At 40.0% G+C, this 12,839-nt stretch overlaps 1 protein-coding gene across 1 annotated transcript in view; it reads right to left on the bottom strand.

The window, feature by feature from the left end:
- The window catches only part of lrp8 (low density lipoprotein receptor-related protein 8, apolipoprotein e receptor), a 210,945-nt gene extending 209,257 nt beyond the window's left edge, over positions 1 to 1,688 (bottom strand). Inside the window, exons 1-2 of the mRNA XM_061738682.1 lie at positions 1,519 to 1,688; positions 352 to 477 (exon numbers count right to left, since the gene is read on the bottom strand). Of these exons, the coding sequence (XP_061594666.1) occupies positions 352 to 477; positions 1,519 to 1,588 (196 nt within the window). The 5' untranslated portion in view covers positions 1,589 to 1,688. The remainder of the gene's footprint in view (positions 1 to 351; positions 478 to 1,518) is intronic.
- Between the last annotated feature and the right edge of the window lie 11,151 nt (positions 1,689 to 12,839).

The raw sequence follows: 12,839 nt of genomic DNA, 5'->3' as shown, positions 1-12,839 counted from the left end.
ACAATCTGTGAAGCTGTCTTCCCATTCACTCAAAGCATCAGGGCATTGTACAGCAGGATTCTACCCCGACAGCAATCCCAAATGGTGTGAAACTAGGTAAGTATTCACAAAAAAATCCCAGGGGCCATGTGACTCTGATCCAGGATTTCTGTACTCACGTCTGCAGAAACCCAAAGTGGGATTACAAGGGGTCCCAAAGCAAAATGATTAGAAGATTATCGTCAGCCTGAGTTCATTCAAGAGTTCATGTAATCAGCTGAATATGGCACACGCTTCGTAGAGATAAGTATGTCAACTTAAATCCTTTGTTTTGACAATAACTCCCATTGTAGCAGACTGGGGGACACTTACGACAGTTCTCCTCGTCGCTGTTGTCCGTGCAGTCGTCGTCATCATCACATCTCCAGAGGGTGGGGATGCATCGGCCGTTCTTGCACTGAAACTGCCCAGTTTCACACTCCGACTCAGTATGAGTTCCTGTGTTGTCAAAAGGAAAGCAGACCGTGAATGGTTTCTCCTGGTTTAGCAGAATAAAACACATCAGAGAGAATGTGAATAAATCCTTGTCCAGTTTTTGATATTATTATGTTTTGCCTTTGTTTTATTTTGTCCTTTATTCTATCTCTCAGTTTATCTCCATATATATATATATTTTTTTTTTTTAATTCTTACTGTATTGCATCAATCACCACAACAAATTCCTTGTGTGTGTTGACAAACTTGGCAATAAACCCCCTTTCTGATTCTGATTCTATTATCTTTTTTTCTGTTTTTCTTTATGATCAATTGTTTTAATCGGTTTGGAAGGGGGTGAGAATATCTGTTAATGTTTGTTTAGCATCATTGTGGATGCCATAGTTGAAAAAAATCATGAAAAATAAATAAAAACATTGATCACAAAAAAAAGAATGTGAATAACAGAAGGAAACAATTACACTCAAGGTGGACACTTAAACACTGTGGGTCACTTTAAGGGTGAAACTATAATCTCAGGAAATCAAGAAGTTACCTGATCTATTCAAAGAAATGGTTGGTTGGTTGTTTTTTAGAGTAAAAACAAGGCTTTGAGAGTGGGAGTTGTTGTGTAGGTGTTTCTAAACAGTTACAGTAACTTGGATCAATATTACAACATGCAAACACGTTGTTTCTGTGGGTTGCCATCAGTGCGACAGAGACCGCCTTACCACCACTTAAACACGAACAATCTGCACAGGCGGATAGATGTGTTTAATGGTTATTGAACTGCAACTGGAAAAAGCATCAGCGTGCAATTATGAAGCCAGCTCTTTGTGATCACACCGCTGTTTCCCAGCCAGACATCAGCTGCAGCTGCATGTGTGCGATCCTTTCTTCCTCATTGTCACCTCTTCCCACCTGTGATGTTTTCAGCCGTATCAAGGCTGATTTATGCTTCCGCGTTACACCAACGCAGAGCCTACGCATAGCCTACGCCGTAGCCTACAGCGTAGGCTCTGCGTCGATTCCCCCCGACCATCCGCCAAACAAGAGCCTTATTACCTTCATTGCAGCGGAGCTCCGCGAGCAGCAAATGTAAAAGCAGAAGCTTCTTCCCGGCTTCGGTCCACATGGTTAAGATCCCGGGAGTGGGGTCTGTGCGCGGGGGGAGCCACGGAACGATGTCCAGCCTGTCGGCAGCGCTGTGCTCTGTGCTCGGTCCTCTCGCTGCCTCCGCTCGGCAGTGTGTGAGAGCGACCAGCCGGGATCGCTGGCCGAGGTTTGAATGCGTGACGCGGCGGCTCGGTGGGCGGGGCGCGCTCCCGATCTCACACGCGGCTCTGCGAAAACTGCTGACTCACGCTTCTGGTTCGCTTGCCTTCTGTAATTGGTTCTTTTTTGTTTAGTTTTTTTTTTTGTTTTTTTTTTAAAGGGGAACTATTATGAAAAACTACGACGGAGTGTCATTACCCGATGTGAGCCGCTACCCGATTTGAGTCACACAGAGGAAAAAAAAAAAAAAAAAAAAGATTTGAGTCACACATGCGCAGTCGTGTCAAACAGGGAATGTTATGCTATATAAGGGTATTGATGCAAAAAAAATGTATATTATTTTTAGCAAGCATAGCTAAGCATGATAGCCAAATTACCTTTCAAGATGTAATTACTCATAGAACGAGTACTCTTCCATTTGTCAGCTTTTCCCAAACTGGGATGAAACTTTCCGGATTCCATGTAGGCATGGAGCTGATGGAAAAAATGAAAGTCGCTAATTTTAATCAATAACCGGGTAATGACAACACTCTCTACTTCTCCACTGACTGATTTCCTGCTGAAATGCACAGCGAAAAGTGGCGCATGGACGCGACTGCGCATGTGTGACTCAAATCGTGTAGCAACTCACATCGGGTAATGACACGGAGTATTAGGGCCAAACTAAGACCAAAAAAAATAATTGGAAATTACGAGAATAAAGTAGTAATATTATTAGAATAAAGTTGTAAAATTACGAAAATAAAGTCATAATGTTGCAAGAATAAAGTCGTAATAGAATAAAGTCATAATATTATGAGAATAAAGTCGTAATATTATGAGAATAAAGTCATAATATTACGAGAATAAAGTTGTAATAAAATAAAGTCGTAATATTATGAGAATAAAGTCGTAAAATTACGAAAATAAAGTCATAATGTTGCGAGAATAAAGTCGTAATAGAATAAAGTCATAATATTATGAGAATAAAGTCGTAATATTATGAGAATAAAGTTGTAATATTACAAGAACAAAGTTGTAATAAAATAAAGTCGTAATATTATGAGAATAAAGTCGTAAAATTACGAAAAAAAAGTCATAATGTTGCGAGAATAAAGTCGTAATAGAATAAAGTCGTAATAGTATGAGAATAAAGTCGTAATATTATGAGAATAAAGTCGTAATATTACGAGAATAAAGTCGTAACATTACGAGAATAAAGTCGTAACATTACAAGAATAAAGTCGTAATTTATGAGAATAAAGTCGTAATATTATGAGAATAAAGTCGTAATATTACGAGAATAAAGTCGTAATAAAATAAAGTCGTAATATTATGAGAATAAAGTCATAAAATTACGAAAATAAACTCGTAATATTACGAGAATAAAGTCGTAACATTACGAGAATAAACTCGTAATATTATGAGAATAAACTCGTAATATTATGAGAATAAAGTCGTAATATTATGAGAATATCATTTATGAGAACTCTAACAGGAAGAGCATCTTCTCCCTGTGTTAAAATTAGGAATATTGAGCATCTTATGAAGTTATATTTATATGAAGGATCAAATACTCAACATCCCATATTATCAATTTTACATTGTGCAAGAAATGATGGGCGTGGCAATCAAACTTTGAAAATCGACTGTGCGCATGCGCAGAACCACAAAGTAGCATTTCTCGGCGGGTAGCAAGGATTGGCAGAACACCGGAACAACAACAACAACTCCGCCGGGCCGAGAAACTGGTTACTACTTAGAATAGAGGACATACAAGTCTTTGATATCTCTCATATTTTTTTTCTATATAGATAACTTGAAGTATCTGAAATAATAAATATAGTTATTCTCATGGGTAAATATCATATTCATTGTAGTAAGTGGAAGAATAGCAAACCCTCCTTTGATTGGTTTTTAAATGATTTTAAATGATTCTTCTTATCCCTAAGAAAAATAGACTCCAACAAAATGGCTAAAAAGATTTGTGACAATATATCTTGTTTTCTGCTTTTTTGATGCATGCCTCAGTCCTTGCTCTTCTTTTTGGCACTTTTGTTTGCCTGATTTTAAATACTGTGATACTTTTATAGTTTGCACTTCATAAAAACCCCTGTTTGTCTTTTATCTCAATATATAGTTAATTGTTTTTTCTATATAGCTCTATATTTGACAGCATCTCATATTATGTCTACTAAGTATACTATCATCCTTACGAGAAGTTGTTTAATTACTGTTCTGTTGTTTTATTGTGTTCAATAAGAAGAAAAAAAATCTGTCATTCAGGCAGCCAATCAGCACAGTGCCTCATTATCATAGCCTCCCCGCCCCCTCAGAATCCCGCATAGATAATGAGGTTAGAGAATGTGATGATAAAGACATGGCTCAGAGGCTGAATTTCTAATTTATTTAGCAAAAAAAATCAAAAGCTTGTTTTTAAGACATTCAAGGCCTGTTTAAAATAGGTATTAGATGCCATAATAGGTCACTTTTAAGAAAAACTGTTCGCTTAGCGTTTACACTAGAAAACTTCAACATTATTTCTTGAATATAAAAATCAAGAGAAGCTGTTTAAGTAAATATATAAAGTACCACTACCATACCTGTCAAGTCTCCCGTTTTGGTCGGGAAACTACCGTATTTTACCCCTCTTTCCCTCCGTCCTCTCGTATTAGTATTTCCCCGTAAATTTCCCGCTTTATAATATAATAATTTTTAAACTGCAAACTGAATTGTCACTAGCCTCGCTGTAGCCTGTAGTTCTGCCACCTGCTGTAGCCTGTTCTCGCGAGGTTAGTGGCAACAACGTGAACAAATCAGAGATGGATGGATGTAACGAGAGAGAAGACATTTCTGCCCAAAAAAAGCGACAGCAAAGACAATCAATGTGTATAGGCTATAAACTGAAAATATTTAAAATAAATAAATGTGCTTTAAATCCCTTTTGTATTTTCATTTAGACTTTATTATAGGAATTACATACATATGAATGTCCAAAGCATCTCAGTGTCAACAAAGGTCGGCCTATCAGATTCTGAGCACGTAATTGTAGTTTGTAACAGACGCGTCGCCAGGATGTCAATTCTGGGTGGGCCAACGTAATTTTGGGTGGGCTTTAATTACAGAAGTTAACACTAACAGTCAAGAAAACATAGAGCTGAAAATTATTCCTGCCCAACCTGATTGTCTATGTACTGTAGTGCATGAAAGCAAACACCGTTAATGTTGAGACACGAGCAGTTGTGAAGAGCTTTGACAGCACAGTGTGCAGCTCTCTCTCCGGTTAAAAGTTAATGTCATTCAAATAGAATGGTATTTACTAAATAGACTTAAAATCTCAGTGAAACGAATGAATGAGATAGTCATAGAGAAAAAGTGATTATTTTTGCGTGTGTGTGTGTGTGTGTGTTAGTTATTCACTGATCTGACGGACCCGGAGGGTCCGGTCCTGAATAAAAATGCATGAAAAGCCAAATGCTTTAATTACAGTTGGCGTATTTATTTCCAACTCTTTGTCAGTGATACATTTCATTCACGTTTGACCTTCTTAATAAAATATCTCAAACACAAGAAAACCAGTAGGCTTAGTAGTATAAGGTAACAAATGGTTAACAGCACACCTCACTAACCAAAAAATGAACCACAAATCATGCAAATAGCACCAGCATCCATCAATAGTAGGCTATAATCTCACAAAACGTAGATTAGTTTGAAAATCATTCCAGCAGTTAGACAATATTATTTAGGTTTTGTTAACACATTGCTGCAGCACTGGAGACACTTGTGATGAGGACATAGAGGCAGTCGAGGACTCTGACGCTTCTGTTCGAAGTCTTTTAACGAACTTGAAAAGCGACGTCTGTTGTGCCATGTTTATCTGTAGCTATATAGCATCAGTTTTAAATCCACCATCTGCCCACCATCCGCCTGGCGCCTCATAACATTACGTTTTAGTCTTTATTGTCTATTCAAATGTTAATTTTAATAATTAGAATAATTTTAAATTAGAAATTCTGTCAGTCATTTAGAGTGGGCCAGTAATAAAAGTGGGTGGGCCCAGGCCCGTCTGGCCCACTCCTGACGCCGCGCTTGGTTTGTAAGTGGTTGAAAGGGAGTTATTTTGGATTTCTCGTAAATTTATCTTAAAATGTACGATACTGGACCTCAGTCGGGCCAGCAGTGGAAAATTTCCCGTATTTTTTAATCCAAAACGTGACAGCTATGTACGTTATCGCTCCAACACTATTCTCCATCTTTGTTGCTGCTATCCTCCACCTCGCAAGCATGCATCTGCCCCAGGGAGTCAAAATCATGTACAGAACCGACGGCCAACTCCTTAACATCAATAGATTCAGGGCTAAAGGTCTGACCACCACCATATCCATCATGGAGCTGCAGTATGCGGACGATAATGCCCTTGTAGCCCTCTCGGAAGAGGACCTACAGTGTATTCTCTCTGCCTTCGCAAAGGCATACAAACAGCTTGGCCTAGCCATCAATATAAAAAAGACACAAATCCTCCACCAACCACCACCAAGCAGCAGTGCACCTGTCCTCCCCCCAAACATCTCAATTGACAACGTCCGACTGGAAAATGTGGATCACTTCCCATATCTCGGCAGCCTCCTGTCATCTAAAGCCATCATTGATGACGAAATTAATCATCGCCTCGGCTGTGCCAGTGGGGCCTTTTCAAGGCTAAGGAAGCGAGTCTTCGAGAATCGCGACCTCCAAGGAAAGACCAAAATCCTGGTCTACAAAGCTGTGGTGCTCCCCACCCTTCTGTATGGGTCAGAAGCCTGGACCACCTACAGCAGGCACTTAAAGGCACTCGAAACCTACCATCAGCGATGCCTCCGGAAAATCCTCAGGATCAACTGGGAGGACCGACGCACCAATACCAGCGTCCTGGAGGAGGCTGGCCTGCCCACCATCACTGCCACCATTGCCCAAAACCAGCTTAGATGGACTGGTCATGTAGTCCAAATGCCTGACTCTCGCCTCCCATAACAAGTCCTTTATTCCCAGCTTGCCGAAGGGAAACGGGCGCCGGGAGGTCAAAAGAAGAGGTTCAAGGACAACATAAAGGCAAACCTGAAGAAGTGTCACATAAACCTTAAATCCTGGGAAGACAAGGCAACAGACAGGACGACCTGGAGAAACCTTGTCCGTGAGGGTGCTGCACAATATAACGACGACCTCCACCATGCTGCACAAGACAAGCGCAGACGCAGAAAGGAGAGAGCCTCCACCAAACAGGCCCAACCCAGAACAGTGTGGACTTTCCCCTGTCCACACTGCACCAGAGTAATTGGGTCCAGGATCGGCCTCTACGCCCACCTGAAGACCCACAAGGACCAGGAAGGAGGACAGTCATACTCGACCACGAGTGACCGCCGATGATGATGACTACTACTACTACTACTGTCATTTAGCAAACGCTTTTATCCAAAGTGACTTACATCTGAGAGAACAACACAAGCACAAAATCACATATGAGGGTACAGCTGGAATTTTGCTGGTCAGACTGCTGTGAGTCCAGTTGGACACAGGTGCTGCTATGCCAATGCTAGAAATTAGAAATTAGAAAGCCCAACACAACAGTCCCTTTATACAAGAAAGCTACTTTTAAAAAGACACCATCATGCGATCATCTTGTTATAAGTGCATGCAGCTACAATAAAATGACAAAAATAGCTTAACTACAGCAAAGCTTTTTTTTTTTTAAACATCAAACTTACTTCATTCCAAGTCATTCCTATCTAGTGATCCATGAAACGGCGAAACAAACATATCAGATCAGTTCAATTAAATTCAATAAGACCAACATTTACATACCGTAATCACCACAAAAAACATGACACAACAGAAGCTTTTCAAAATTTTCATCAGAGAAGCGGTTCCTCTTTGGTCTGAAAATGTCTTTCCCTACACTAAAGAGTCGTTCACAAGCTGCACTAGCAGGGACTCCTGTGTTGTACTTCACACAGTTCTTCCTCATCATTGGCAGATTTTGGAACAGAGGTTGGTTTCAATTGATTGCAAGTAGCTGTCAAGTTCATTTAGAACTCTTTGTTCTCAAGGATTGGAAGTATTCAGTGACTTCATCTTTGTCATCATTCTGGTTCTCATCCTGCATTTGATCACGTGGAGATTGAGTTTGAAGCAGGTTTACTTCTGCATTAAGGTCTGACACGACACCAGTTTTCGTTTCAGTGGGGATGTAGGCCAATCTGAATTTGGGATGAGTTGCAGAAGCTTTGAGCAACCCTGGGGTCTTGAAAAATGTAACCAAACCTCTGCTTCACCCCTTTGATGACGGCATCCACCAAGGGCTTACAGTGATGTAGGCCGGTCTCATTCTTCATATGCTCCATCCTCTCAAGGAGAACTGAGATTGCTGGCATCAAAACTCCAGCGTAGGCCATTCTGTCAGACTGGAGTACATCAAGGGCCTTGGCCAGGCGGGCCATAACCTGAAAGATACAGAAAAAAAGAAAATAACATAGATAAATAAATATCATCATCATCATCATCATCATCATCATCCCAATTGTGGTAGTAGTTTAATATTCAGTTAATAGGCTTGTTCCAAGCTTGCTCGACTAAAAAAAAAATCACTGAGAGGTATGTGGTTACCTTTATCTTCACATAGACGAATGGATTGAAGCACCTGAACACCAGTCACTCTACATAAATATCAAAATCAAGTAAATATTTACTTTAACATACTTCTCCTGTATGAAGTTGAGTTTTGCTGTCTTGAAGCGAGGAATCTGAAGCTTCTCACAGGTTTCATCAAGGTCTGGTTCCTTTGTCACGATACAGCCTCACAAGCGATCTATGGCATGGTAAGTGGAGCTCCATCTTGTTGGACTAGGGCAGGGGTCGGCAACCCAACATGTTGAAAGAGCCATATTGTACCAAAAACAGAAAAAACAAATATGTCTGGAGCCCTTAAAAAATGAAAAGTCTTGTATAAGCCTTAGAATGAAGGCAACAGATGCTGCATGTATCTATATTAGTTATAACTGGGCTGCAAATGCAAAGCATGTTAATGTCTTTCCACATGACTATTTTTGTTACGCGAATCTATGGAAGAGTATTAGGGCCAGGCAGAAGAGAAAAATAAAAATAATAATTTAGAGGAGGAAGATTTTTTTTTCATTATGCACTTCGAGAAAAAAGTCAAAATGTTGAGAAAAAAAAGTCAAAATTTCGAGGAAAAAGTCGAAATGTCGAGAAAAAAGTCGAAATGTTGAGAAAAAAGTCGAAATGTCGAGATTAAAAAGGAAAGGAAAAAGGAAGAAAAAGAGAAAAAAGGAAAAAAAAGAAGAAAAAAGAAAAAAAGAAAGAAGAAAAAAAGAGAAAAAAAGAAAAAAGGGAAAAAGAAGAAAAAAAGGAAAAGAAAGAAGAAAGGTCAAACATTTTTGAAAAAGTTCCAAGGAGCCACTAGGGCGGCGCCGCATGCGGTTTTGGAGCCGCGGGTTGCCGACCCCTGGACTAGGGACTATCACCTGGCATCCTAACTCGTCTTTGATGATGTCTGAAGCTTGTGTGCTCCTTTGTTGCTTGTTCCATAGTGCCTGGCATTTGCTAATTCTTGACCTTGATATTTTTTTGAAGTATTCTGATTGGGTCAAACCATCCCCAATGTCTCTTGTGGCAACCAGGTTAAGTGTGTGGCAGGTGCACCGCTGATAAGGTGGGAGACTGTAGTCTTGCTCATTTTTCTTTTTAAATGTCTGTAACATTAATGAAGACAGGGTGTCCCCTCTCATCCTCCTCGTCTTCTGTGTCTTGTATGGTTCTTTGAACTCCTGCAAAGACACTGAAAGCCTTCACATAATTTGAACCATTGTCTGTGGCTGTGACAGTCTATGGCTGTCTATTTGTCTTTTATTTTGAAATCTCTATGTACATGTTCCAAAATCTCAGCTAAAATATCATATGTGTGATGATGATCCTATGCTTCTGCAACAAGTTAAGGCCCAGAGGAGAAGCTCAAGGTTTCTTGGTTCATCCAGTGGATGGTCACCCCAAAGAAGCTTCGGTTGTTTTCTGAACATGTATCTATGTGGTACATACATTGTTTTGACTGCATAAAACCTGAGACAGAGCACTTTTCATTGATGAATACTCCTCATCAAGCATTCCTCCCAATGTTCTTCTTCAAATCAGATGTCTTGATGGTAAGATTTCACAGAATAAATTTCTGTACTCTGGTGTCTTCACTGTGTCTAGTGAATGCATATGAAGTTTAAGATCAATTTATCAAATCGCTCTTGGGTTATGGTGGGATTACCGCCCCTGAAATACCGTGCCACAGCGCCTTGTATGGCAGCGACAGGGTGTCCCTTGTCATTTATCGGTGCACTCCTCTTCTTGCAGACTATGCGCTCTTGTGTTCCATTTCCAGGGCAGCTACTTTAGTTGAGTGGAGGTTCTGTAATAGAAAAACAAAATTTAAAAATGTAACTTTCCTATTCAGGTATAAATTAATACTAATTTCTAAAATCTTTGGATAATCCTGCGTCCTACAGGCACAGCAATATCAATATGTCTCGGACTAATAGAGCAACTGTCAGTGGTTCAGTCTAATTGGTCATTGAAAATCAGCCTTTAGTTTTAATTAAATCTCTGATCTACATCATTTCTTTTTTTTTGATTAATTTAAAGTGGCTAAAGTAACATGTTTCTTTCATTTTGGATTATGTAATCTTATGTAATGTCTGTTAAGTAGTATATTTATTAGCCCCATTCTGTACTACTGCCATTTACACCAATTATCCATTTAAATTGAACACAATTTTGTTTTGTAGAGAAAAAAAACTGCACAAACTAAAGTTATACTGTTCAACTTCCAACTTTCTTGCCTGAATTCCTTTTACACACACATGCACTTTGCTGTCTCCAGTCGACTCTAATCTGTTTTCCACAGTGTTTTCCACTAGATCATAGTACCAGTTAGTATCTCCTTTTTTTTTGCACCTTCTCAAATGTATCCAGAGGGGAACTCGATGGAGCAACGCATTTCTGGCCACTTGTTTTATTTATTTTTTATTTATTTATTGGCTTTGTCTCGAACACAACAAAACCCAATCAAATTAAAAGCATCAGAATAAAAAAAATAAAAGCAAAACAATTTAACAGTCTCATTCAAAAGTAAAACACAAATCAAAACAATGTGTTCGAGAGGGAACAGGAGGAAGCAGAACGCTTATTTAATCCTGTCCCTTCACTTGGCCATGACGGCCCCACCTACATTGAGGTGGTACTGAATTGTAATGGAAAACAACTGAGGTGAGAAAAGTTGAGGCGAGTCGAGTCGAGAACTGTATAATGGAAAAGGGGCAATGGTGTTCTGGGGTATCTCCTCCCAGATCTGGAGCAGCGCATCTGAGGGGCAACCTGGCTGTGTCGGATGGATTGAAACATAGAGTCCCAGGGGTGTGCTATTGAAGGTCAGGTGAGCATGGGGGCCAGTCGGTGATATCAGTTCCTTCATCCTTCAGGAACTGCCTACACATGTCACACACCAGGAGAAACCCAGGACCCACTGTGTCAGTGTTGAGTCTGATAATGGTTCCAAGGATTTGATAGCTGATATCAGTCAGTACCATTGTCTAGCCCAGTGGTTCCCAACCTTTTTTCCTTGGAGCCCCCCCTACTTGTGTCTAAGACCAGCCAGGCCCCCCGACCCGTATGTACTAGCACCAAAATAGTCTTTAATTGAAAAAATGAACATTAATTATGTTTTTTTTATACATTTCTCTTTGGTTTACTATGTATACATATGACTTTGTTTTTCTCCAATGTCACCAATGTATAAAATACACACAAAAGGACATAAAAATATTTCTGAAAAATGTCTCTTTTAATATGAGACCAACATTTTTTAACATTTTTCCTTTAACAACCTGTCGGAGTAGATTAAATGTTGAGTAATGATATAATAATAAGGAATGAAATAATTTCCTGTGTTTGTCACCAGTGTATAAAAAACACAAAAAAAACACATAAATTATTCCTAACAATGTCTTTTGAATGACTCATTCGCAAATATAATTTTTACAACTGCATAATTTCAAAGCAGACAAAGTTTCGCGCCCCCCCCCCCAGAGATCTTTGGCGCCCCCCCCCGGGGGGCCCCGGACCCCAGGTTGGGAGACACTGATCTAGCCTGTAGAGATCTGTCCGTCCCTCCATGGATATGCCTCCCCAGACCATCAATGACCAAATGTCAATTAAGCTCCACAGTGCAAGAACAGTGAGCACAGGTCCCATGAGAGGGTGTCAGGCTCCAGGCCCCTCTCATGAAGTCTGTTCCTGATCGTTTACTCAGACACATTCATACCAGCGGCCTACTGGAAGTCATTTTGTGGGGGTCTATGACTATGTTGGGAGACACAGCCAACCTTCTGGCAATGGCAGGTTCTAATGAAGCGTCCTGGAGGAGTTCGACTACCTGAGCAGCCTCTGAAGGGTCCACGTATCGCATCATCGCAGCAGTAGGGACTCTGACCTTAGCCAAATGCAAAACTATTGAATAAATCGCCAGAAAAGATGGGAGTGGGGAAAGATGTAATTGGTCTCCACCTTTACTGTAAAACCATTGCTGTTTTTGGAGTCATCTCACCGTTGCCCCTCTAGTGCACCTTTTAATTTTGCAACTGGTTGCTTAAAGGCCTAGAAGTATTGTTAGCTGTAGCACAAGAAAGTCACAACTTGACTTGACTCTCTAAATAAGAAAATACAAGTAAAGATTTTCTAGTGTTAAAATAAACTAGCTTCTGGCTAAAAATGCTAACAGGAGAAAGTGGCATGTTTCTTTTGCTCTCACTAAGTTACAAAGCCACAGAATGCACCAGACTGTGAGTTATTCTGAACTAAATGTTTCATTTCCGTTTTGGATCGTATAACAGAAAAGACTCAGCAGGTGGTTATGATGGTTATGATGCACGCACGATCACAATCCCATCCCGCCCCACATTATCATTAATTCAAACTGCAGCCGAGGCAGGCAGCAAGTCTTGCTGATCTCTCCTTCATTAATCTGACAGCGTTATCAGCATTCATTTGCGACAATACTGTTGTAGTAATTTGTGTTTGCAATAACTTCTAATTATAAA

This window comes from Cololabis saira, chromosome 13 (genome assembly GCF_033807715.1).
Source record: "Cololabis saira isolate AMF1-May2022 chromosome 13, fColSai1.1, whole genome shotgun sequence".
NCBI classification, from domain to species: domain Eukaryota; kingdom Metazoa; phylum Chordata; class Actinopteri; order Beloniformes; family Belonidae; genus Cololabis; species Cololabis saira.
This window is presented reverse-complemented; position numbering and strand designations above follow the sequence as displayed.